Source organism: Sander vitreus, chromosome 7 (genome assembly GCF_031162955.1).
Source record: "Sander vitreus isolate 19-12246 chromosome 7, sanVit1, whole genome shotgun sequence".
In the NCBI taxonomy this organism is placed as follows: Eukaryota; Metazoa; Chordata; class Actinopteri; order Perciformes; family Percidae; genus Sander; species Sander vitreus.
The window spans coordinates 30,322,986-30,350,550 of record NC_135861.1 but is presented as its reverse complement, the minus strand read 5'-3'; the positions used below and the strand labels follow the sequence as shown (position 1 = coordinate 30,350,550).

The window sequence follows — 27,565 nt, the reverse complement described above, 5'->3', positions numbered from 1 at the left end:
TCTAATTTATTATTTTACTAATCTGCCCTTGCTATTTTAATTGGGATTCTTTTAAACTTTTTGTAATAAAACGGAACGTATTTTTGTACAATATTTGCCTCCTGTTAATTGTTCCTAGAGTTAGTCACACGACCCACTAATTATCATAGTAAGGGTTCAAAGGGTTCCTCCTGACCCTCAATAGGAGGTGGCGTTGTCAGGTCTGAAAGGTTTTATGTGCTCCGGCACTACACTTTCCTAATTTGTAACTGAATAACTAATTTAGTTACTTTTTGGAAGAAGTAACTAGTAACTAATTACTTTTTAAAAGTAACTTGACCAACACTGGTATTCAGTATAATATTATTCTATGCAAACTGTTTAATAATAACAAGAGGGAAAGTATGCATCATAATTTCCCTAACAACTGGGAAATGGTTAAGTGTGGAGAATGAATGAGTAACACCTCCTCCTCCAACAGATCCTCTTCTCACCGGCCTTCGATCAAAGCAGCTTAAGGGCTATTATTTATTTTTTTGTTCAACCTGGACCCCATTTCCCCATGCATTTATGTCTAATAGACTAATGTGACCAAAAGTCTTTGAAATTGGTCCAGTATTAAGCGAGATTGCAGTGAACGGCCGGCGCAAACCGAGCTGAAATGTAACCGAATGGGGCAATTGTGCACCCTCGATTGACGATGACAGGCTGAGATTGTAATTAAAAGTGTCTGAAAACAACATTGATTCCATCGACTTCATCGGTTCCACACTGCTGTCTTCGGACAAGAAGTCACCTCATGAGAACGATGTTGTTTTCAGACACTTTTAATTACAATCTCAGCCTGTCAGTGGCAAAAATAATCACTCTTAGTGGATAAAAATCGAGGGTGCACAATTGCCCCATTCGGTTACATTTCAGCTCGGTTTGCGCCGGCCGGTCACTGCAATCTCGCTCAATACTGGACCAATTTCAAAGACTTTTGGTCACATGAGTCGATGTGTGAGTCAAGGAAAAAGGCAATCTAGTAGTTTGTTGTTTTGGGCTAGGCAGCAGAAAATTATAGGTTTGTGTTGTTATGAATACAGGTGGTCATCGAACTATAATGACCTCATCCACATTGTCAATCATTTCAATATTGAACCACAGCTACTCCTACTCCAAAACAACAGACTCCCTGATCGCCTTTTCCCCGACTGCTCCAATACTGGACCAATTTAAAATATTTTTCAGTCTATTAGACACACATGCATGGGGAAATGGGGTCAATGTTGAATAAAACAAAGATATAGTGAAATAATAGAAGAGGTTCTGCTGCACAGATTTTGATACTCTAAAATCGACTCCACACAAAGTTACAGAGGCGAAATAGGGAAAGGGCGAGGGTTCAGCTCAATACAAAATTGTACCAAAGGCAGGACTATGAAAAAAACATCTAATATTGATCAGTCCAGGTTTCTCTGGACACATCCTGCTAGAAGGACGGTCGTATTGATCTTTAAAAAATAGTTTTTGCATGCAGATCAGACGCCCTGCCTTGGATTCAGCAAACAAAGTTCTCCATTTGTGAGGCTAAAAGTAGTGCTGCTTTAAAGGTAATGCAGCATTGTCTGAGACCTCCTGATTGCATCTGTTGGAGTTCTCTGAGTCTGTTGTCAGGCTCCCTTTATTGAATCTTTAAAGAACAGCTGGAGGTAATAAACAAAAGGCAGAGAGCGGAGAGATCAATAAATAAAGTCTGGCGGTCCAATCCAAAATCTAATCAAACCCTGCACTGAATGCACACTCACAGACATGTGAGTGGTTGAGCAAACTCTCTCATGAATAAAATGTGCAGACAAGAGCAAGTTTAATGGAAGGCAACTTTAAACCGCAAAATTATCCAGTAGAAGGGCCCTAGTTTACATTCGGGAAAGCTTTGAAGATTTTCATGCACAGGAACAGGAACAGGTGATTATGTTTTAGGATTTTCAGTTTTCTTTTCCTCCCTAGATAACACTGAAAGAACAACACCAGTGGTACCTTATACTCTTAAATTGATTTTCTACATTGATGCAGCCGTTGGTTTTGCTTTATTTCAGAAGGCTGTGAAAATCATCATGCAGAGCTTTGAAATTTGCTGGAGATGATGAAAGCCTTGTCATCCGCTTCCTCCAAGACCACAGAAACAGCATCACTTGTTCCAGCACAAATCCCCGGGCCATAGGAATTTTGACTGTTGTCGGTCGGGAGCAAAGGAAGGAGTTGGGTGACGTTATTCTTCTTCAGAGTGACAAAGTCCACAGAGGATGGTCAGCGTGGATGGGTGGGTCGACAAAACGTCAGATTTAAACATGTTTGCATCCCTTTTCCTACAAACCGTTAACTGTTTCTTTAACCATGACAGTGGTTGTTACCAAACCTCAAAGTTACAATTTTGAAGACCCTGTTTCATTATTTTTAGTGGCACCGTATGACATTAAGCGGTACTTTCACTTGTTTGTTTTTAAGTTTCATCGTCTATTGTGATATTTTTGTTTGGCCCAGTGTTCCAGTCGAGTCACCTACTGTACATTCAGAGTCAAGCCTTGAGTCCCCAGTGTTTGAGTCTGAGTCACCAATAAAGAGTCTGAGTCGAGTCACCATTACCTGAATCAATTCACGAGTCCAGAGGATAGCATCTCGAGTTGGACTCGAGTCCAGGCCACTTATGGTCAAATTTGGCATGCCTGCAATTTAATGTTCCTAGAAATGAATTGAAGTCAGTGGCTGTCTGGAAGAAACTGATGGTATTAATTAAACATGGTCTGCAATAATGTTGTAATAATGAGATTTGTAGGGAATAGGTTACATAATTCAAATTAGAGAGAAGGCAGAAGGTACTAAAGTCATTTCTCAAAAAGAAAATGTTTGTTTCGCTGAACTGACATTCAACTTAATTGTGAAATCCAACAGGGAGCAGGGGGATAAACCAGTGCAAGGTGAGAAGGCTGCATATTAGATGTAATTAGATTAAACTTTAACAGTGGAGTAAATGTCAGTTATATAAACATGTCTGAATGTCATGTAGAGTTTACAGGGTGTAGCCTACACAGGATGGTGCAGAAGAGGAAGAGGTTTAGAGGGAGATAAATATAGGGGGAAGAGGAAACGAGGGGTGAAGGAGTGAAAAACATGTTATGCTCAATGAATTCTGTGATTTCATGGTTGAGATGATGGGAGAAGAACAAGTTGGGCTGAAGTGTTATGGTACCTGATATTGGACAATTTGTAGCGAGCGGTCAGACCTAACACGCTGGTGCAGGGTACAGAGGTAAAAACATTATGTTCACTTGCGTCTTTATGGAAGATTTATTTTAAAAAGAAATCAAACAAAGAAAGAAAGTGAAATACAATGCAATGTTATATGTATTGTATATTTCTGTTAGCCTTACCTATGTCATAATTCAATGAAAAATATGTAGGACAATTATTTACTTTTTTAGAACAGCTCAAACCTGCCAATACTAAATGCAAAGCAGTGCTCACACAGTGAAGATACACACACGCACGCACACACACACACACACACACACACACACACACACACACACACACACACACACACACACACACACACACACACTTAGACTTATAATCAGGGTTAATGCTAATAAATAACTTTTCTAACTAATCCAGGTCACTCTACCTGGAAAGCAACAAAAACTTGTTACTTTAACAAAACAATATAATTATATAATAATATCATAAAATAGTTAAACCTAAACCATGACAAAACCTAGCCTTAGCAAAGTCATTTCTGTCCCTACACTAAACCAAAACCTAACCTAGAGGCGTCACTTGCAGAATACACTTGCATGTCTTGTTGAAAAACAGTTACAAGCAACATATATTTTGTCATTTTATTTGGAGTAAATTTGTTGCATTAGTGCAGACACACAGGGATGTGTGTATGTGTATAGTGCAGACACACAGGGATGTGTGTATGTGTATAGTGCAGACACACAGGGATGTGTGTATGTGTATAGTGCAGACACACAGGGATGTGTGCGTGCCTGTATACATCCCATGTGTCAGCAGTCTGTTCACACAGTCACATTGCAGGGACTCACCTCCTGTGTGACTGGTCAAACCACTTTTATTTGAGTACGGTTAAAGTGGATTAAAGTAGATTTATTTTCCATAATAAAATATAAAATTTGAATTTGACAACAAATATCAAATTGTCTGTCCCGGGTTCCGTTTCAGAAAGCAGGTTTAGTGAAAACTCTGAGTTTGTTAACCCTGAGATGAGGGAAACTCTGGGTTTTCTGTTTCAGAAAGAGAGGAAACTTAACCTCAGAGTCAGTTACTATGGTAACTGAGTCTGTGAACCTAACCTCTCTTCAAGAAACCTCGAGTTTCTCTCAGTCTCCTCCCTCTGACACAGCCCTCTTCCATTTCCTCATTCATTAATTCAGTCTGTATCAGGCGCATTTTAGCGCAGTTTGTTACTGTATCTGCATGAATAAAAAAAAACAGGGTTGGTTTATTAACCATGTTACTATGAAACGACTAATAAGACTACAAAACGTTTTTCTCAAAACATGGCATTTCCTTTTGTCAATGATCCCGTTGATGAAGAAGCTGTATTACTTCACAGGGTGTTGAGATGATATTGAGGCCCAGACGCATTTTAATTTCCAGATAACTACCTATTTGAGCGGTATCGTTTTTCTTCCCAGTCTATCAGTTATGTAGCTTACATAACCTTATCCGTCCTCATATCACTAACGTCACCCATCGTGGACATGCACTACATCCCAGTAGATTATTTGTGTCGCATTACGTTTTTTTTGCAAACGGCAGTTTTCTTTACAACATTGGTAATGCGGAGCATATTACTAAAGCCACTGTATAGCAAAGCGCCGTCAGAAGAATGTGACTCGCTCTGAAACATGTTTTAAACGTTTTTGTAGTGTTCCCTGGACACAAACCAGTATTAAAAAGGAGTTCCACAGTATTGCAGGTAAATGATGTAAACCCTTTGAAATAAAAGATTATGAATTATAATTCTGCAGCAGCTGCTGTGCTTGCTTTTTTAACGAAATACATGTTCAAACTCGCTGTATGTGCGCATGAGTATTTCCACCGACCCGTTTGTTTGTGGTTGTTGCCATGGTGAATCGTAGTATCGTGGCTCCATTCATGCTGCCTTTTTATTGTGGTGGTGCACGCGTGTGAACCTACTCTGAGTTCATTGAACCAACTCATATCAGCTGTTCTGGAACCGAAAACTCAAGAGTTTCCCAATCTCAGGGTAAATCAACTCAGACATCAGGGTTTGACTCAGAGTTTGTTAAACCTCCTTCCTGAAACGGACCCCTGGTCTATTGTTTCATGGAGACTAGTGTTTGCATGTGTTTCTGATCTACAAACTCCATGCAGAAACAAAATATTGCTAGAAACAAAATAACAAAATAGCAGGTGCAAATTCTGAACTCCTGTTCAGGATGTCACTATTATGCCATTTGAATTAATTTTAAGCTCAATCTTTTAAGATTGAACATTAATCTGGGGAGTCTGCTCTGTATTTTCACTGCACAAGAGGCGTGATCAACGGGCATAGTTCAAATGACTCTGTACACAATTGGATAGTCCTTCAACTAGTCAGACCAACGATCCGGGTGACGTAGCAGTGACAGTGTCATCAACGGGTTGCTGCGCTTCGGTGGCCGGCTTGTTGAATGTAAACAAAAACCCGCTTGGTCGCTTCTCTATCGTCATCGTGTTAAACCCAAAGGTTCATGTTTTTGTTACATTATATACATTTGAGCCGGTTAGTTTTGGTGTCACATAGCAGTTATGCAAGTGCACTGAAGAACTATGCATGACATAACTACGTCCTGTCATCATCACATACATTAGCTGCGTCTCCCGATACTTCGCTGTCCTCTTGTATCGTCTCTGCTGCTGGTCTCCCCGTGCTACCACAGCTCTTTTTATTTTGTTGTGTTGTTGAGAAGCAAAACACGGATACTTGGGTTTTGAGGAGCGGCAGCATTTATTCAGAGACAAACTGAAACCTACACTGTACATTTACTACCACTTAACAAGTAAACTGCTAATTTATTCTCTGCTCTGATAGCTGTCTGCTCTGAGGGCATCCACCGTCACTCTCTTGCTCAACCACACACTAAATATAAATGGACTGTATTTATATAGCGCTTTTCTAGTCTTAACAAATACTTAAAGAGCTTTAACATAGTACAGGCACCATTCACTATTTACACACATTCATACACTGTGGCCGAGGCTGCCATACAAGGTACCACCTGCTTATCATATAAACATTCACACACATTCACACTCTGATGGTGCAGCATCGGGAGCAATTTGGGGTTCAGTGTCTTGCCCAAGGACACTTCGACATAGGACTGCAGGGCCATGGACCAAACCACCAACCTGCCGATTGGTAGGCGACCGTTCTACCACCTGAGCCACAGTGTACACCATGTACACACTAAGCACTGAGCTGTTCCTGAAAGGAGCTGTGCTTCTCTTATAATGCGACGATAGCCTGCCTGAACTTCCTGTATTTGGTCCGAAAGTCTGAACCATCCAAAAAATGCTTTCACATTGGAAATGAACCGGACCATAGTTTGGTTTGATCTGGACCGAGACCACCTCATTTCATCGGATCAAACTGAGTCTGTTTGGTCAAGACCGTGGTCCGGGGGAGGTTTCACATCTGTAATTTTGGGTCAGATAAAAAAAGAAAAAAAAAAGTTAAAAGTCTGAAAGTCTGGACCAAAAGAAGTAGGTGTGAAAGCACTCCAAGCCTTATTTAAGGACCATTTGTTTGTTGTGTACATTTTGTTTCAAAAGGAGACATTTGTTAGCTAGAAAAATATAAATGAAACACTACTGATGGCGATTACCAAATGAAGCATGTGCTTGTCAAAAATAGACTGGGTCCGACACAGGCCATGTGATTTTTGTTGTTTTGGAAATTAATTAAATTCAATTTTCTTAATAGAAAACAGGTAGTTGTCATCTGAAGTGTTTACCCCTCTGAACACACACTTAGTCATCCTGCTGCCCTGTCACATTCTCTATTGTTCGGAAAATTCCACCCTGAAACTATTGTACCCCATGTTTACACACGCACACACACACTCCCGCAGTAAAATCATCTCTCAGTGCATGCCTTCAGCCAAGGCTGCCAGCTTGCATCATACAAGTCTTGTTTGTGTCTTCAGGCGGTGAAGTTGGTCAGAAGTGTGTTGTGTTCAGTCATTTTGCCAGAGGCGTGATGACACACCGACTCTGCAGCTCAGCAGGGAGCCGCTTCATTGCACTCATTTATTTCTTCTCTATAATATTACAGCATCACCCTCCTGCAGCTTAACTCCTGCAGCAGTGTTGTGAAGACGTGCAGGATGAATTAAGTGTATGAAACAGAACTCACCTCACACCAACAAACTGAAGTGTGGCTTATGAGCTGTGTGTAGCTCTGGCACAATGGCTTTTCCTGAGGCAAACTATGTTTGTTTTTTTCATGGCAATGCTGCAGACTATAACATCTCTACAGGATGCTGTGGAGATATTTCATTCTGGACAAAACTGGTGCAACATTTACAAACCGTGATTGTATGTAGCTTTGCAGAGTCGTTGTGGTTCATTTATGCTTCTGTGACAATTCTTAACCAACAGAACTATTATAATGCAAGTTCCATGTTGTAACCATAGCAACCAACCGCCAAGCCCAGCTAAGGTTTGTCTATATAGACCTGTTTTGACCAAATTGGTCTATTCCATTAAAAAAACAACAGGAAGAGAATAAAGATGTTTAATTTTATTGAGAGGAAGAAAGGAAAAGCAAATTTAGTCAAAATGGCCTCAAAACAAAGGAGATACAAGCAGGATTGTTGCTTCTAATGTAGCCAACACAGGACATAAAGATAATATAAATCTTTGGGAACTTCTCACTAGAGTTTGTGCTATGTCAGAAAGTGGAATAAGACTGGCCTTTGACATCAAGATGTTTGCGTTGACAACAGAAGACGAGTCCTTCGTGAGCTCATCAGATTCCATCAAAGCTGTTATGTTTTGAAAGTAACTTTGTTCCACTTTTATTCTTCAGATGTGAAATAAGACAGAACAAACACACTGGAAATGTGTCTGTGTTTGTGCTGAAACACTTTATTGAAGTCCTGACTTTTGTAACTTGTAAGAACCTTCTTAGTCCTCAGTGAAGCCGAATGCCTCCTCCATCCTCCTCTCCCATCCTCCTTCCCCTCTTCCTCCTCCTGTGTCATGATGTGTGGAGCTATGAGGCTCCTGAGGATAAGCAGGATGTGTTTGCTAGAAAAGCGTGCCCTGCCTTCCTGACTTTCACCAACGCTGCCTACCTGTCCGGAGTCACTGTGGAGCTGCCATGCCAATGCAAACCACAAGAGGTCAGTGTTATGCTAGTATATATCGACAAGGATTCATTTAGGGGATTGCTCCAGTGCCGCCAGAAATTCCACCGGATGTCCCTCATTTTCGGCCGGATATTCATCACCTTCCTCTTTCTTTGTGTTGGCGTTCTAAACTCGGGTGGATTTATGGTTAACTGCTCCTCAGATCTCTGCAGTGTAAATCGAGACAACTAGACTATCTGTCCAATCTGAGCTTTCTGTTGCAACGTACACATGTTCCACCAAAATAAGTTCTTTCCTGAGGCTATTTTGCAGAGGCACCGTTATTGCTTAGCGCCACCATGTTTTACATTCAATGAACAACTAAACACATTCAATAAAATGTGTTTTTTGAGACTACATTTATGTCTGTGTAATGTTTCTTTAATCTTTCGGCTACCTCTGATCCAGGGCCATCCGCTCGCTTTTTGAAAGCACATTTAATTATTCATTCATGCTTGAAACAAAGTGATTCACTAAAATATCATTGGTCAGATATACAGTATTGGACTGATAGCTTGTTGAATGAGTACTGTCCTGGAAAATAATCCCAATAAGAATTGGTTTGGTGAATTGCAGGTCAAAGAATGTCGTACAGTAGTTCATTGAAATGCATTGATGTGCTGTTGGAGAGTTCAAGTATCATTTTGTGAATGTTTACAGTTCATTTAATGTCAAACTAAAGTGTAACTTTTACCTTCTAACGGAATATAATTTTAACATAATATCATTTACATTTAACGCTACCTGAGCGTCACCCAAGCCTTCTTACTGCTTTCTCTCATCAAAGTACTTTCACATACTAATTTGACATGTAAATGTTCATGTACATATATGAAAATCCACACGTAGATTCTTAGATGTGTATATATTACTTTTATTTGCACTTCTGGGGCGATCGCCCAGAAAAAGCACCGCGAAAAAAGAAAAACTGCGCAAGACCGGACGTGTCTGGATATTACGGTGGCCGACAGGGGCAAACACTAGCCTGGATGCCAGCCGAACTGACCACAACATTCGAGGTCGGGAAGTTCGGTCTGGACTTGATCCGTTGAGGAGCAATTATGCTCGAACAAGATCTGTTCGGACCAATCAAACAGTAACAGAATCAACCACGTCACCAAAGAGCGCTTGGGTTGAATTTGTTTACAACAGGTGGCTGCCGCTGGAGAATTGAGATGTGTAGATTCCACCATTGCGTCTGTTACAGAAGATATCGTCAGCGCATTCATTTTAAAATCCTCAACCGGCCTGTCTCAAACTAGCTGATGGTGTGGCTGGGACTCAGCTGTTCAAGTGGCAGAAGCTGGTTTTAGAACGTAAGAGGCTTCACCTGTTTCAACGGCCAATAGAGAAGTCAGCTGGTAAAGTCAGATATAAACTATATGAATAAAATGATCATTAATCCATTTTATTTCTGCTTTACAAACAGCTTTAGGAAATGACAGAGTTTTAGACGGAGCGGAGCCTCAACAACCGCCCGAAAGCACATAGCGTTATATGGTGGAGAGAGATAGAGAGAGACTGAATTTCAATTCAATTCAATTTTGTTTATAGTGTCAAATCATAACAGGAATTATCTCAGGACACTTTACAGATAGAGTAGGTCTAGACCACACTCTATAATTTACAAGGACCCAACAATTCCAGTGATTCCCCCAAGAGCATGCATGAATGCGTAAGTGTGACAGTGACAAGGAAAAACTCCCTTTTAAGAAGAAACCTCGGACAGACCCAGGCTCTTGGTAGGCGGTGTCTGACAGTGCCAGTTGGGGGTATGATGAACAATGGCAATAATAGTCACAATAACGATATTGTAATAGTTATAATAGTTCATGGTGTCGTAGAGCACAGCAGGGCATAACAGGGCGCGGCAGGGCGTTGACTGGACATAGCAAGTCGAAGCCGGGCATTGCAGTGCGTAGCAGGGTGTAATAGGGCACAGCAGGGCATAGGGCAGGACCACGGCGACAGCTGCCACCATGATGTAGGTGGCATCATGATCCAAGATGATGATGCTGGGCGGAAAAAGAACATAAGGACTCCGGGGAATAAGCTCCCCGGAGCTATGTTAGTAACAAGCATTTCTGTGACACGAATACACACAGATGGAAAGAGAGAGGGGAGAGAAGCTCAGTGTGTCCAAGGAGGTACCCCAGTAGTCTAGAACTATAACCGCATAACTAAGAGCTGCAGAGGAGATAGTGTTCCATGATTGTGGCTACACACCTTCCCCCGCCGGTCTAGGCTAACGCTGTGACTTATTACTCCCTAAGTATATGTAAGCTTTCTATGGGGAGAAGCAGAGATAGGGTGGGGGTGCACCATGACTGTGGCTACACACCCACCCCCGCCGGTCTAGGCGAACGCTGCAACTCCTCATACCCTAAATATAGCAAGCTTTCTATGAAGAGAAGCCGAGATAGGGAGGCGGTGCATCATGACTGTGGCTACACACCTTCCCACACCGGTCTAGGCAAACGCTGCAACTCCTCACTCCCACGCCAATTTTTACGTTAATCTTGATCGCTATAGCTACGCGAGTACTTTCGATAGAAAAAACCCCGACCCGAATCAGTGCAGGTAACACGGAGAAGCTGCAGCTATGTACTACAAGCGTCCCCTGAGCTAAAACGGCAGTGGTCGGGGCAAGTTTTAGAGTGCCTCTTAACAGACACAAAATGCAATTAATATGTCTGTGCCACATGAACAGGGCCCTTACGTGTCAACAATATGCATTTTCAACTCAGACATTGTTTAAATTCACCTACCCTGGTCCCTGTCTCAATCCTGCCGGTAGCTAGCTTGCCCTGCTAGCTGATAGCCGTTAGCCGTTAGCTGCTAGCTGCCATCCGGTGAGTGTATTCAGACAGGCTTCTGTGATAATCATCCCAGTAACAATCCATGGAGCAGCGGTGGTGTGGCTATGTCCTCCAGAGGACAGGTCATGTCACGTCTTGAAGTGTATTCCCCCTAAAATAAACAGTAGTGCGGTAGTAGCTGTTAGCTGCTAGCTGCCCTCCGGTGAGTGTGTACAGCCAGATAGCCGTTAGCCGTTAGCTGCTAGCTGCCGTCCGGTGAGTGTATTCAGCCAGGCTTCTGTGATAATCATCCCAATAAAAATCCACGGAGCGCCCAGTGGTCTGGTGGATGTCCTGCATAGGACAGATCATGCCTTCGCAGCGAAAGGTTTAGATTATTTCCCCCTCAAAATAGGTAATTGAGCACTGTAGTGGTTATGACCATATCAGTGACTATGTAACTACATGGAAACGGGATAAACGATGTCTGTGGCTTGCACAGTAATAGCGTTACTGAAGCTTAGCTGTCTCCTGGGAATTCAGTTGTAGCAGGAAAAGGTAAACAGTAGTGTGCAGATTGGAGCATAGTGTGTGAAGAGCGGAGTTGTTTATAAAGGAAGAAGCTTGGAGTAACGTAAATATGGAGAATATAGCAGTAAATACACGGAAGAGCCTTTTGAGTTTGATGGTCGTCCTTATTTAGTTGAACCCGAGTATACAGACGAAGAACTAGGCTCACAAGAGTTGGAAAGAACGAGACAGACAGAGGGGAAACAGGCAGATGAACTTGATGCTCCAAACGCAAGCTAAAGCTAGCCTTCAGTCACTGGACGACATACCCACACCACCGCCGCTATTGGGATGATTATCACAAAAGCCTGGCTGAATACACTCACCGGACGGCAGCTAGCAGCTAACGGCTAACGGCTATCTGGCTATCGAAAGTACTCGCATAGCTATAGCGATCAAGAATAGCGTAAAAATTGGCCGGAATTCTCCTTTAAGTTTACTCTTAAAGGTAGTGACGGTGTCTGCCTCCCGAACCCAGACTGGGAGCTGGTTCCACAGGAGAGGAGCCTGATAACTAAATGCTCTGGCTCCCATTCTACTTTTAGAGACTCTAGGAACCACAAGTAACTCTGCATTCTGGGAGCGCAGTGCTCAATAAAGGACAATAAGGTACTATGAGCTCTTCAAGATATGATGGTGCTTGACCATTTAGAGCTTTGTAGGTCAGGAGAAGGATTTTAAATTCAATCCTGGATTTTACAGGAAGCCAATTCAGAGAAGCTAATACAGGAGAAATATGATCTCTTTTCTTAGTTTTTGTCAGAACACGCGCTGCAGCATTCTGGATCAGCTGGAGAGTTCTAAGAGTTATATTTGAGCATCCTGATAATAGGGAATTACAATAGTCCAGCCTGGAAGTAAGAAATGCATGGACTAGTTTTTCAGCATCGTTTTGAGACAGGATGTTCCTGATTTTGGCAATGTTACGAAGATGAAAAAAGGCTGTTCTAGAGGTTTGTTTTAAGTCGGCGTTAAAGGATATATCCTGATCAAAAATAACTCCTAGATTTCTGACAGTAGTGCTGGAGGCCATGGCAATGCCATCTAGAGTAATTATATCTTGGGATAATGATGTTCGGAGGTGTTTAGTTATTTTGTTGCACAATAACTTCTTTGTTTTGTTTGAGTTTAACATCTGGCATTTCTGAGGGCCTTCCTATATGTTTTCAAACTGTCTTGCCAATCTAAACGAGATTCTTCCAATTTGGTGGAACGCCATTTACTTTCAAGTTTTCGTGAGATTTGTTTTAATTTGCGAGTTTGGGAGTTATACCAAGGTACTAGTTTCCTTTGCTTCATCATCTTCTTTTTGAGGGGAGCAACAAAGTCTAAAGTCGTCCGTAGGCAGGCCGTAGCACCGTCTACAAAATTATCAATTTGGGAGGGACTAAAGTTAACATAAAGGTCCTCTGTTATATTAAAGCATGACATTGAGTTAAATGCTGTTGGAATATTTTCCTTAAATTTAGCTATAGCACTGTCAGATAGGCATCTAGTGTAGGTTTTATTTAATTTCATATAGTCGGGTAGTAAGCTTCTCCGGGAACCATCACCTTATCGTGGTGGAGAGGTTTGTGTGTCCCTATGAACCTGAGGGCTGTGTTGTCTGGAGCTTTGTGCTCCTGGTAGGGTCTCCCAAGGAAAAGTGGTCTCAGGTGAGGGGCCAGACAAAGAATGGTTCAAAAATCCTATGAAAAATCGAGGAAGGGATGAAGTGACCCTGCCCGGAGGAAGCCCGGGGCCCCCGTCTGGAGCCAGGCCCAGATGGAGGGCTCGTCAGCGAGCGTCTGGTGGCCGGGTTTGCCACGGAGCCCGGCCGGGCTACGCCTGCGGGTTGTGGGGGGGAAAACTCTGACTGTTGTTTGTGCATATGCACCAAACAAGAGTTCAGAGTATTCGGCCTTCTTGGAGACCTTGAGTGGAGTCCTGCATGGGGCTCCAGTCGGGGACTCCATATGTTCTGCTGGGGGGACTTCAACGCGCACGTGGGTAATGATGGAGACACATGGAGAGGCGTGATTGGGAGGAACGGCCTCCCTGATCTAAACCAGAGTGGTTGTTTGTTGTTGGACTTCTGTGCTAGTCATGGATTGTCTATAACGAACACCATGTTCGAACATAGGGATGCTCATAAGTGTACTTGGTACCAGAGCACCCTAGGCCAAAGGTCAATGATCGATTTTATAATCGTTTCATCTGATCTGAGGCCATATGTTTTGGACACTCGGGTGAAGAGAGGGGCGGAGCTGTCAACCGATCACCATCTGGTGGTGAGTTGGGTCAGGGGGTGGGGAAGACTCTGGACAGACCTGGTAAGCCCAAACGGGTAGTGCGGGTAAGTGGGAACGTCTGGAGGAGGCCCCTGTCCGACAGACTTTCAGCTCACACCTCCGGCGGAGCTTTTCGTGCATCCCTGTGGAGGCTGGGGGCATTGAACCCGAGTGGACAATGTTCAAAGTTTCCATTGCTGAAGCTGCGGTGAGGAGCTGTGGTCTTAGGGTCTTAGGTGCCTCAAGGGGCGGTAACCCACGAACACCGTGGTGGACACCGGTGGTCAGGGAAGCCGTCCGACTGAAGAAGGAGTCTTTCTGGGATATGTTATCCCAGACGACTCCGGAGGCAGTTGCAAGGTACCGAAGGGCTGCAGCCTCTGCCGTGAAAGAGGCAAAGCAGCGTGTGTGGGAGAAGTTCGGAGAAGACATGGAGAAGGACTTTCGGTCGGCACCAAGGTACTTCTGGAAAACTGTTCGCCACCTCAGGAGGGGGAAGCGGAGAAACCATCCAAGCTGTGTACAGTAAGGATGGGATGCTGTTGACCTCAACTGAGGAGGTAATAGGGCGGTGGAAGGAGCACTTTGAGGAACTCCTAAATCCGACTAATACGCCCTCTATGGTAGAGGCAGAGCTGGAGGATGAGGGGGGATTGGCATCAATTTCCCTGGTGGAGGTTGCTGAGGTAGTTAAACAACTCCACAGTGGCAAAGCCCCAGGAATTGATGAGCTCCGTCCAGAAATGCTTAAAGCTCTGGGTGTGGAGGGGTTGTCTTGGTTGACACGCCTCTTCAACATTGCGTGGAAGTCTGGGACGGTGCCTAAAGAGTGGCAGACCGGGGTGGTGGTTCCCCTTTTTAAAAAGGGGGACCAGAGGGTGTGTGCCAATTACAGGGGTATCACACTTCTCAGCCTCCCCGGTAAAGTCTACTCCAAGGTGTTGGAAAGGAGGGTTTGGTCGATAGTCGAATCTCAGGTTGAAGAGGAACAATGCGGATTCCGTCCTGGTCGTGGAACAACGGACCAGATCTTTACTCTCGCAAGGATCCTGGAGGGAGCCTGGGAGTATGCCCAACCAGTCTACATGTGTTTTGTGGATCTGGAGAAGGCGTATGACCGGGTGCCCGGGGAGATACTGTGGGAGGTGCTGCGAGAGTACGGGGGTGAGGGGGTCCCTTCTCAGGGCCATCCAATCTCTGTACGACCAAAGCGAGAGCTGTGTCCGGGTTCTCGGCAGTAAGTCGGACTCGTTTCAGGTGAGAGTTGGCCTCCGCCAGGGCTGCGCTTTGTCACCAATCCTGTTTGTAGTATTTATGGACAGGATATCAAGGCGTAGTCGGGGTGGAGAGGGGTTGCAGTTCGGTGGGCTGGGGATCTCATCGCTGCTTTTTGCAGATGATGTGGTCCTGATGGCATCATTGGCCTGTGACCTTCAGCACTCACTGGATCGGTTCGCAGCCGAGTGTGAAGCGGCTGGGATGAGGATCAGCACCTCTAAATCGGAGGCCATGGTTCTCAGCAGGAAACCGATGGAGTGCCTTCTCCAGGTAGGGAATGAGTCCTTACCCCAAGTGAAGGAGTTCAAGTACCTTGGGGGTCTTGTTCGCGAGTGAGGGGACAATGGAGCGGGAGATTGGTCGGAGAATCGGCACAGCAGGTGCGGTATTACATTCAATTTTTCGCACCCTGAAAAGAGAGCTGAGCCAGAAGGCAAAGCTCTCAATCTACCGGTCAGTTTTTGTTCCTACCCTCACCTATGGTCATGAAGGCTGGGTCATGACCGAAAGAACAAGATCCAGGGTACAAGCGGCCGAAATGGGTTTCCTCAGGAGGGTAGCTGGCGTCTCCCTTAGAGATAGGGTGAGAAGCTCAGTTATCCGTGAGGAGCTCGGAGTAGAGCCGCTGCTCCTTTGCGTCGAAAGGAGCCAGTTGAGGTGGTTCGGGCATCTGGTAAGGATGCCCCCTGGGCGCCTCCCTAGGGAGGTGTTCCAGGCACGTCCAGCTGGGAGGAGGCCTCGGGGGAGACCCAGGACTAGGTGGAGGGATTATATCTCTAACCTGGCCTGGGAATGCCTCGGGATCCCCCAGTCGGAGCTGGTTAATGTGGCCCGGGAAAGGGAAGTTTGGGGTCCCCTGCTGGAGCTGCTACCCCCGCGACCCGACCCCGGATAAGCGGATGAAGATGGATGGATGGATGGGTAGTAAGAATTCGAAAGTTATTAAAAAATGGTCTGATAATAAGGAATTCTGTGGAAATACTATTAAATCTTCATTTTGAATGCCATATGACAGCACAAGGTCGAGGGTGTGGTTAAAACAGTGCGTGGCCTCATGCACACTCTGCCATTTTGAATCTAGTAGTGAGTTGAAGGTAGTACTAAGGCTATTGCTGTCAACGTCCACATGAATATTAAAATCACCTACAATAATTATTTTATCTGATTTTAGGACTACACATGACAAAAACTCTGAGAATTCAGATAAAAATTCAGAATACAGGCCTCGGTAAACAACAACAAATATAATTGGCTATAATGTTTTCCATATTGGATGTTGGCTGCAACTCCCCCTCTTCGGCCTGAGCCTCTAGGAATTTGAGTATTAATGTGAATGGGAGGAGTGGCTTCATTTAGACTAACATATTCTTCATGTCCCAGCCATGTTTCAGTAAGACAGAATAGATCAATTTGATTATCTGATATCAAATCGTTTACCAGTATTGCTTTAGACGACAGAGATCTAATATTTAATAGTCCACATTTGATTCTCCCATTCTGTTCTATCGTTGCAGTGGTTGTTGTAATTCCAATTAGGTTGTTAAGTGTAGCACCTCGTTGGTTTACATTTGATTTTACCGATCTCAGTCGGGGGACAGACACCGTAGTTATGGCATTATTAATGGGTGGCCAAAGGAAGCACAGAGGAGCGTGTAGCGCTGTACCTGTGATTACTGATATTATTGATTCTTACTGGAATGATATAGCTGGTCTGTGGGTTAGCAGAGTTATTTGTAAAGGAGTGAGAGCTTATGGGAGAGTGAGACTGGGAAGTGCGCTTGTGCGTGTGTTTACGGGGTGCAAACAGTCAATCAAAGGTCTTGGTCTGCACGGCGTGCCGCAGATTCTCACATACCATCTGGCTGCCGCGTCTATTGGGATGAATCCCATCCCTGCTGAACAGGGAGCCATGTTCCCAAAACAGAAGAGAGGGAGCGCCCAGCGGCGTTAGAACAAAGCCGTGAATCAGAGAAATAAAACGTGTTTTCGCCGATTCATCTCTAGAAATGCAACTGTAGCGAGCATGTCACTATCACTAACGTTATCCACATTCATATTTACACGCAAGAAATTATATATCCAGCTTCAACAAAGTCTAAAAGTCGGGAGTTAGAACGAATGCATTGGGCAAAGAGTGTTGCTATGCTACACGGTGTTGAGTTCGGTTGACACTTGAGTTGAGTTCTGTTGCTCTGATTGGTTGTAGATCTATCCAATGAGTGCAGAGGAATTTTTTTTCCTGGTTCGGTTGGAACACGCCCCATAATCACAGCCCAATGGAGCGGTTTCAGACTCACATTCTGACTAGAATCTGAGTATGACCACGTCAGGCTGCAGCTTAAGAAAACAACGCCCTGCAACTTAAGAAAACACATACAAATAGACAAAACACAAGCAAATTAAGAAAACAACTTAATTTAATGCGCGCTGCAAATAAAAAAACAATGCAAAAAGAAAAGCACACAAATCCCCCAAAAAAAAGCGATGCAAAAAGAAAAACAACTTCATTAATTTGACAACACATACACAGCGTATTTGGTTATGTTGTGTGTATTTGCAGCGAGTTTGCTGAAGGCTGCACGTGTGTTGTCAAATTGTTGTCTATTCGCATGTGTTTTCTTAAGTTGCAGGGCGTTTGCCCCTGTCGGCCACCGTAGAATATGGCTTATAGTGGCGAACAGCGTCCGAACATGTACACAGTTACATTAGTTCTCTTAAACACTAGCTTTTTTCACACAGTCCAGTTTTTCACGACAATACTAATATCATGGCTTTTCACCAAAAGATACAAAGAGAGGATGTGATCCTAAAAGAGTTAATACATGGTTGGAACCAATGGTTGATGTATTTATCTTAACATAACAGTGCAAGGAAACACCTAATTTCTTTGTACAATACCAGCTGTGTAAATGGCTGGAGTTGTTCTCAAGCAGCTCTGCTGCTGCAGCTTCCCATCAGCTTTACAGACAAGTAGGATTTGTAGAAGACAAAGAAATATGAGAAATAGTAGGAAGGAATATATAAAGGAAGAAATCAAGCAGTTAAACGGAGCTGGATAGAACAGAGGAGAAAAGAGAGAATGAGAGAACGTCCAAAACAGAGACTTAAATCTCAGTGTCTGTTAAATCAATTTGAGTCGCTGCTGTATTGATCAACTGAAAAACGTCATTGACTGTCAGCAGATTTATTTGAGTTTGTGTTTCAGATCCAATCGGTTGTGTGGTTCTTTAGGGAACCTCTGGGGAGCTCCGAGGAGACCAGAGCCCTGACTGATCACCATGGCAACAAACTGCTGGACACTAATCGCGTCCCTCACAGTGGCGACCTTAGGAGTCGATTCTCCATCCGTCTCTTCAGCCTGCTGATCTATAGAGCGGGGCCCGACGACTCCGGCATCTATATCTGCGGCTCCGCCCACAAAGACTACTTCTGTGGTTACGACCTGGACATCCAGGAGGCACATACGCTCAGCATCACCCCGAGGTGACGAGAAAGAGTCAGTGACATTACACCAGTCAAACTGTGACACTCATGATGAATGTGTTATTTTACAGATGAAGTAGAATTGACTCGCTGATGTCCAGCGAACATGTATCGACACCCAAAGTCAATTATTTAAGGACATCCAGTGTTTCCCACAGGTTGAGCATTTACTTGCGGTGGTGTGTGGCACGGTATGTGATGGCGCTGCGCATAATGGCTGGGTTTAGTAATAATGGGTTTAGTTATAAACTGGTCAAACGAAGGTGAAAACAATGACTACATAACATTAGCAGATAATTTAGAAAGAAAAAACTATTTACATATTTAACAAATTAGACTATAAGATGATACAGATACAGATGAAAATACTGCGACACTATGCGGCATCTAACACAATTTCAGGGTAGTTATTAAGGCTGCACGATATGAGGAAAATATGCGATATGCCCTAACGTTGTTGAATATTGCGATAATGATGTAACTTGTGATGAATAAACAGATATTAAAATGTAGCCTACTCAGTTCTGCATTTCAGCTGCTTTCAGTATTTTGTTAAAATACAACAAATTGCTCGTTAAATTTGAAACAATTTTCAAAAAAGTGTAGCCAGTTTTCACCTTCGTTTGTCAATTAAATCAGTTTTTTTGTTGCCAAATGTTAACGGCTCAGCAGATAAAATACCTGTAATACTGTACTATGATCCATACAGAAAGTTACGTTATTATTCATCTCAACACTGTTCCCTCCTAACTCCTGTTAAATCATATAAGACTAGGGCTATCTAAAGTTAATTCTTGTTCATTTTTTTGGTTGGATCATTGTTCGTTTTTTGAAGTGTATTAAGCCGTGATTTGGGGATCCTCGCTGTACTGTACTATACATGTCTGTGTTGCACTCATTTATAATAGATCTCATCTGTGCATTATTCATTCAAACACCTGTGAGTTGTAGTGAACTTTTACAGCCAATTTGATTTCTGACTTGGGTCCATAAATACAGTTAATGGACACAGGCAGAGAGAACTGAAGGCTCGGTTAGCAACGATTAGCTCTGATTAGTGGTTAGCTCCAGTCAGCTCCGATTATAGGGTGACCAGACGTCCAGGTTTGACCGGGACAGTCCCGATTTTCAGTTGTGTGTCCCTAGTCCCGACAAAAGCCTGGTTTACACCAACCACTATGAAATTGTTCCGGTTGTCAGCGATTACATAGCCGACGTGGTCTTATTATATGTCATTCGTTACCTCATACATGAACAACACAACTAAAGCATTAGGTACGTGGGCACATCATTATGAATTATGATTTATTAAGCATGATCGTGATTATGTATTTTTCTGCAAAAGAATGTGGTCATCACTGCGCAAATTCTGATTTGAACACAACTTGTGCATAATGGTGTAGCCATTACCTAATGCTTTAGTTGATGTGTTGTTCACGCATGAGGTCATGAATGAGAGGCTATGAACTCATGTCAATTCCTGATGATTCATAAGATATAAAGGAATGAAGTAATGCACAAATCATGAATTAATTCATGCATGAATTCATAATTCATGTACCCTTACCGTAAAGTGTTACCATAACTTTAGTTCAAGCCTGTGGCAGCAGTTCCAAATAATTTGTTTAGTGCCATGCAATGAAAAATACCTTTTCACAAAGTTTTTCACTAGTTCAGTTGGTGCATTTTCCAAAAGAATGCTTTAATTCTGAAAAATAAACTCACTCAATGTCTTTTAATATTATTTCTTAGATATGTAGGCTACATAACAAGAAAATTCATGAATATTAACTGAAATACCTCATTATGTTGTGAGCAGTAGGCCTATGTGTGCTGTTGGCAAAATTGTGTCTAATCTGACTGTGTCTATGTCTGACCTGGGCTGGCACATGTTCACGTTAACAAGCTGAAGCGTGTACGTGCACGAGCACTACTGTCACGCGCAAAGTCTCCTGGTTTTAGTTCCGGGAAATCTAGTCACCCTATCCAATTAGCTAGCTCTGTTATAAAGATACGGAGCGGAGGAGACTGCTGCGGAGAGGGGTAACAACAAGACTGATAAATGACGTTCGGGGGGCTTTCACAGCAGCATGGCCGCGTTGTTTTTACGTTTTTATTAGTACAAATTAATCCCATTGCAAGACCATTAGCAGCATGCTACTACTAACATAACGATAGCCTCTCTGAGCAAGTGCAACGTTGACTCTGTCATGCACGCAACTTTGCGAGGGGGAAGGGGAGGGGCTGGAGGCAACTGGTCTGTTTGCGCTGTAAAAAAGTACACTGTTTGGAATGAAAATTGAATTAGGATTTTATCTACCTGGGCGGGTTTTCATTTACCTGGGCGGTGCGCCCAAGTAAAACCTATGTATGGGAAACACTGACAACCTAAGCATGTTTCTGCAAACACCATGGAGACATCCCATCATTACTGAAGACATGGTCAACAGAGGCTAATCAACTTTGTGATGAACATGGCAAAACATGTACAGGATTCTTAAAGGGTAACTACCGTTTTTTTCAACCTGGACCCCATTTACACACCTAATGGGGCAATTGTGCTTTTTCTGCTCCTGACTTGTTACTAAAAGTGTCTGACAACATTATCGATCTAAAGACGTGACTTTTTGTCCGAAGACAATGGTGTGGAGAGAGAGAGAGAGAGAGGGGTGGCAGCTGCTCATTGTTTCGTGCGGTCAATAGGCTATAATACATCCATGGTTTCTTGTTATCTAAAAGATTTTCAATAAAAACAATGGTTTGTATTTGCTCATGTCTCACAGCCCTGTTGATTAGAAGGGGAAATCCTCTGATGTGGTGACACAGCGTTGTGTCCAAGGTATATCACTGGACACATCCAGACCACAGATATCTGGCACAACGAACTCTTTGGGCATTTAGGGGCACAGCACCCACGGGAGCACTAGGACCCGAGCCTCACAGCCTGCTTCACCCTCCTCCACCCGCTGCCTCTTTTTCTCTCTCTCTCTCTCTCTCTTCGTCAGTAACATTGTAGCCTACTCTGGTTCAAATGAATACAGGTGGTCATAAAACTATACCAACATCATCCACGTTGTCGAAATCATTTAAATATAGAGCTATGGCACTGACAATCTTTAAGATAACAGGAGCCTGGGTGCCTGGTTAGCTCACCTGGTAGAGCAGGCACCCATATGTAGAGGTTTACTCCTTGACACAGTGGCTGTGGGATCAACTCCGACCTATGGCCATTTGCCTCATGTCATTCCCCTTTCAAGTCTAAGCTGTCCTGAACAAATAAAGGTCTAAAATGCCCCCCAAAAAAAGATAACAGGAGCCTATCCTTTCTGTAGCCTTTTCCAAAAACAACAGACTCCCTGAGCGCCTTTTTCTTCGACTCGCGTTCCACTCTCCACACTGCTGTCTTCGGACAAGAAGTCACCTCGTGAGATCCATGATGTTATCAGACACTTTTAATAACAATCTGAGCCTGTCATTAGCAAAAAAAATCACTTTTAGTGGACAATGATCAAGCCTGCACAATTGTCTCATTAGGTTACATTGTAGCTCGGTTCGCACTGGCCGTTCACTGCGATCTTGCTCAATACTGGACCAATTTAAAAGATTTTTGGTCACATCAGTCTATTAGAGACAAATGCACGGGGAAATCCAGGTTAAAAAAACAGTAGTTACCCTTTAACAACTTATAATTTCTAAATTGACAGTGTTATAGTAAAGATGTCTCCAAATGTGCATCCTATTTTCATTTATTTTGAAGAATGAAAAATCCATGATGAACCACTGATTTAAGTGATGCCAATTCAAATGTGATGCTCTTAGGCTCACTCCAGAAAGTATGAGCAAGAAGAGGAAACAAAAGAAAAGACTTGGCTCTGCTCAGCCACTGTACCAGGTCTTCACCAGCTTCCAGCCCTGGTCAGTCTGCGATCGCTGTGGAGTACCCGGAGAGCAGGTTCGCGTCGGACTCTGCTACGTCCACTCCCACTACCTGCATGTGCGCTACAGACGGGCCAATCAGACAGTCGCTTCATGCGGCTCAGGGGCGGTGCCGAGGGCGTTTGGACAACTGAAGCTAAGCAGCATTGGAGCCAAGCTGGAGGTCAAAAGCTGTCAAGTCACTTGTCAAACTAAGGCTCCTCCATCCTCCAAAATCCTTGCTCTGATGGCATTTCTTGGGTACAAGTAAGCACAAAGAATATATAAAGGCACATGTGGAAGACAGGACGTGGAGCAGGTTGTCCAAATTTTGAAGTGAACAAATTGGTCCCGATGGTCAGACTAGCTGCCATCGGTGTGAATGGGTGAAATTGTGCTTTGGATAAAAGCACCATATAAATGCAGGCCACTGAGATTTTTGAAGTTCCAGTGTAAAAGCTGTAATCATTTCATTAGTCAATATTCAAGCAAGACCAAAAGTGTAATGCTGCAATATTCATTAACACCATACAGAAAGGCTGCAGGGAACAAATATTATACTGACGGGGTCATCCCTATGTTCCCTCAACCCTATGTTCCCTCAAGGACTTCCCCCGAAATTAGGCCCTGTGTTCACTCAGCCCACTTACCCCTACCCTTGGTCTAATTTTATGTTTTGGATATGTGGCCATGTATTCATTGCTGTAGTAATACTGATTAGCTTTGTTTAGGGGTTAGGGTTAGGGCTGAGGGAACATAGGGATGAGGGAACATAGGGCTGAGGGAGCATAGGATTAAGGGAACATATGGCTGAGGGAACATAGGGTTGAGGAAAAATAGGCTGAGGGCAACATAGGCTCGAGGGAAAACAGAGCTGAGGGAACATAGGGCTGAGGGAAAATAGGCTTGAGGCAACATAGGCTCGAGGGAAAACAGAACTGAGGGAACATAGGGCTGAGGGAAAATAGGCTTGAGGGAAAACAGTGCTGAGGGAACATAGGACTGAGGGAACATAGGTCTGAGGGAACATAGGCTTGAGGGAACATAGGCTCTAGGGAAAACAGGGCTGATTGAACAAAGGTTCGAGGGAAAACTGGGCTGAGGAAACACAGACACGCTCCCATACTGACAATGCTGTAGAGCAGGGGTCTTCAATGTTTTTTAGGCCAAGGACCCTTACTATATTGTTGGTGCATACAATACTAAGCTTTTAAAATAAAAATTGTTGGCATGATTATATATTTATACATGATGTTTTAATGTTAACATGCGGCACAGTGAATCCTTAAGCTTAACTGTAGTGTGAAACTGTGGATGGCTAGCTTATGGATACCTTAGCTTACATTAGCTAAAACAAAATTTATCTTTACTAATATGTTGGATTCATTCAATATTTTCAGACATGTTGACATTTTTTTTTAAACCATCAAACAATTATTTGGAGGCCATTGGAGTTTGCAGTATAGCAGTAAAACGTATGTACAGCAGTAAAATATCTGTGCTGTACTGAATCTCTGTTTCTGTGTTGTAGTTCTGCCTCGCGGAGAGTGGAGGTGCCAGTGTTCTACCTGAGCCACCCTGCGGACAATATCCTGACCCTGGGCTGTCCTGGGGCACAACCTAACATGGCCGTGGCCTGGGACCGAGGATCTGAACCCATCTACCGATCTGAACACTCAGCTCTTAACCTGAGCGCCACGCCCCCCAGGCTGCTGATAGACACCGGACACCACTTGGTGTTTCAGCCTGCACAAACACAGGACTCAGGTATCAACTGCTCTTTTTAACATATTAATTCTCCCTTTCATGCATATAGGTAAGGGCATCCACCTTGCTATAGATTTATGTACTGAGTTCAATATTACATTATAGTTTGTTAGTGCTATAGTTTCTAAATGAGGTGTTATTTTGATGCCCAAATATGTAAAATTAGATGAGAGCTTGATAGTATTGGTTTATATATTGTCTTTCATTTTTATTAAGCAGCATTAGTGATGATTTTGAATCATTTATTTTAGATCCGGAGATACTACCAAACAGGCCAATTAGATCTAACAGTGCTGGTATGGATGTATTTAATTGTTTTTAGAATAAAATGATGTCAGCAAAAAGAGCTATTCTATGATCTCTGTTGCCAATTGTAATCCCCTGTATTTGCCTACTATCTAATTACTTGTTTCAATGGTTCAATAGTTAGTATGAACAGAAGTGGTGCTAGAGGTGAATCTTGGGGGCAACCCCTTCATTTGTCAGTACCTCAGCTATAGGGTTGACATGTAATAGTTTGATCCAGTTAAGGAAAGTGTTTCCAAAACCGTCATATCAACTGCTCTTTACTGTAATGAAACTAAAACTGTGTCTATCAGCCAGGACAAGCAATTTGTTATTATCAATGTCTATTTCTATCTAGCTGCAAATTCGGGTCATCACAAGCTACTTTGGGGTAACCAGACGTTGAGAAATCTGTAATAATACATTTTATTTGAAGAGCACTTTTGATTGAGAAATTAATCCCAAAGAGCTACAGAGTAAAAAAAGATTAAAAACAAAAAAAATGAAAGATTTACGAGAATGCCTGCTTTAAAAGAAAGGTTGTTTGGCCCTTTAGCTACTCACCTTAAGATACTTTGTGTAATACATTTTGATATAGTGAAACTACACCCTGCTGGCACAAAATGGCACTCTCTTCTCTTTGTTCTTGAATTGTATAGTTTTTTTTCCTGACATGGAAATGTAACATGCAACATATATACCTTTTACTATTCTCCTGAATGCCCGGTTTGTTGGGAGGTATTAGAAGTATGTTTGTTTCGGTTTGTTTACATCATGCTGTAACATGAAGCTGTTTTAACCGGCGCATCTGCCGACGCAACGATATGTTCAGTGAGTGTCCGAAATCTCGTTTGGTCGTTCTCTAGCTATATAGTATACTATTTAATAAACACTATAGGTAATAGTGAGTGAGTGAATAAATTGAACGGTTTCGAACACAGCTTTTGTCTCATTTCAACATGGTGTGACAACTTTTATTTTTACATAGTTTGTTTTTTATTCCAAGTTCTTTGACTAAAATATCCTTTTTGCTGATTAGGTGTATACCACTGTTGGCTGCAGGGTCACCAGGCTGCTGAGATACGTCTGCTGGTCTACGTCCATTTGGGGCGGGGACAGTCAGTGACATCACATCCTGACTTCCCGGCAGCTCTCAGGACTGTGTTAGGATCATATGCTGCCATGACAGCTGTGTTTTGCCTGCTGGTGTTCGGCAGAGCTGGAGTCAAACACCTCAGATACAGCGGAGAAACACATGTGGATTAAACACTCATTTTAATAATTATACCTAAATAAATACTTTAAAATCATCTTTATCCATTTTCCATTAATGTAAGAGTTGTAAGGTTTTACATTTTAAGGGGTACCCGTTTCAACTCAAAGAATGCAAATGATCCACTAAAAAGCCTTAATAAGCAGAACCAAACAAAATCTATTTTATTACAGTTTTCAGCGGTGATCCAGAAAGAAAATCTTTGGAATTTAGCAGACAGTTTATCTGCTTGGGGTGGAAATGTGTTAAGATTCTGAGTTTTATTTTAATTTGTTTAAAATCTGCGGACAATCTGCTTAAACTTCTGCGTCTGCAGATTCCGTGTGGCCCTGTTAATAAGGCAGGTTTACTGTATAATATGTCATGTGCAAGTAAAGGTTACGTGATCAGCTCCTCTATCACCTGCAATTTGAAATTTGCACGTTGAAATCAACGCAAAACTTCAATGAAAGGCTTTTGTGATCACATTGTTTTGTTTTTTTCGGAGCAGGCAAATTAAACCACACACACACATTCATCATATACACACCTCGGTGGTGTGCTTCAACACTGGACCCAGGGGCGCAACTACACAGTGTCAGAGGGGTATGCAGCAACAATTATATATATATATATATATATATATATATCAGGGCTTGACATTACCGGTTGCCCAGTTGCCCTTGGCAACCAAATTGTGACAATTGGCAACCTAATCATCACCCCTGGTTGATGTGATTTGAGTGGTGAGTGGCTTTCCATCTCTGTCTTTACTATTTTTTCCCCAAAAAAGGACACAGTGAATATGTTGGTCAACAGAACGTCAAACCATACTGGACGTGTAGTTTTGTGTGGTCTAACTAATAGAACTCCTACCTGATGTCATCACTGGTCTCATCTGTACTTGATGCCACACCGACCTCATGTCTGTCTCATTGACTCCTTGCCTGTGTTCTTCTCCACTAAGACATATTGTACATAAGTTTTTCCATATTAATAATATTAAAAAATGAATCGTGGCTCCCCCTACACCTAATGTTAGCCCTACCTGTTGCCTTCCCCTGTCTTTCCTGATCCACCATCCTCACACCTGAATGAAATGAACTCACTGTTAAATATAGCAGCCTAAATTCAATTCTTATATCAGCCTAGTGATGGCATCAGATAAGACAACTATTATGCAGTAAGGTTGTGCTGCTGTTGAAATTACATTCACATTTTGTATTTTAAAAAGTACAAATATGGAGAGCCACTTAGCACAGACATTTAAAGAGAGAGAGAGATGTGACCCTGTAATTACAGCTTCCATGTCACCCAACAGATGTAACTATAGCCTATATGTCTGACAGCACAGCTAACATGGTAAAAAAAAATCTATCAATGATTCCATGGTAAACCAGAGTTATTGCATAAGTTATGTTTTCTAGCTTCTTGTCATTCATTGTACATGCTACCTTATATTTACCAGTTGTTATTTTACCTTAATAAAATTGAGATGTGTCATGCATGGAATTGGTACCATAGGGTTTAACCAAAATCTAA

General features: G+C 42.8%; 1 protein-coding gene across 1 annotated transcript; it reads left to right on the top strand.

Moving 5' to 3' along the window:
- The first annotated feature begins 8,201 nt into the window (after positions 1-8,201).
- On the top strand, positions 8,202-26,037 carry LOC144520383 (Ig-like V-type domain-containing protein FAM187A). Its single transcript, XM_078254068.1, has 5 exons — positions 8,202-8,399; positions 18,527-18,804; positions 22,624-22,986; positions 24,251-24,486; positions 25,811-26,037. Exons 1-5 carry the CDS (start codon positions 8,202-8,204, stop codon positions 26,035-26,037), a joined length of 1,302 nt encoding a protein of 433 aa, XP_078110194.1.
- The last annotated feature ends 1,528 nt before the right edge of the window (positions 26,038-27,565 follow it).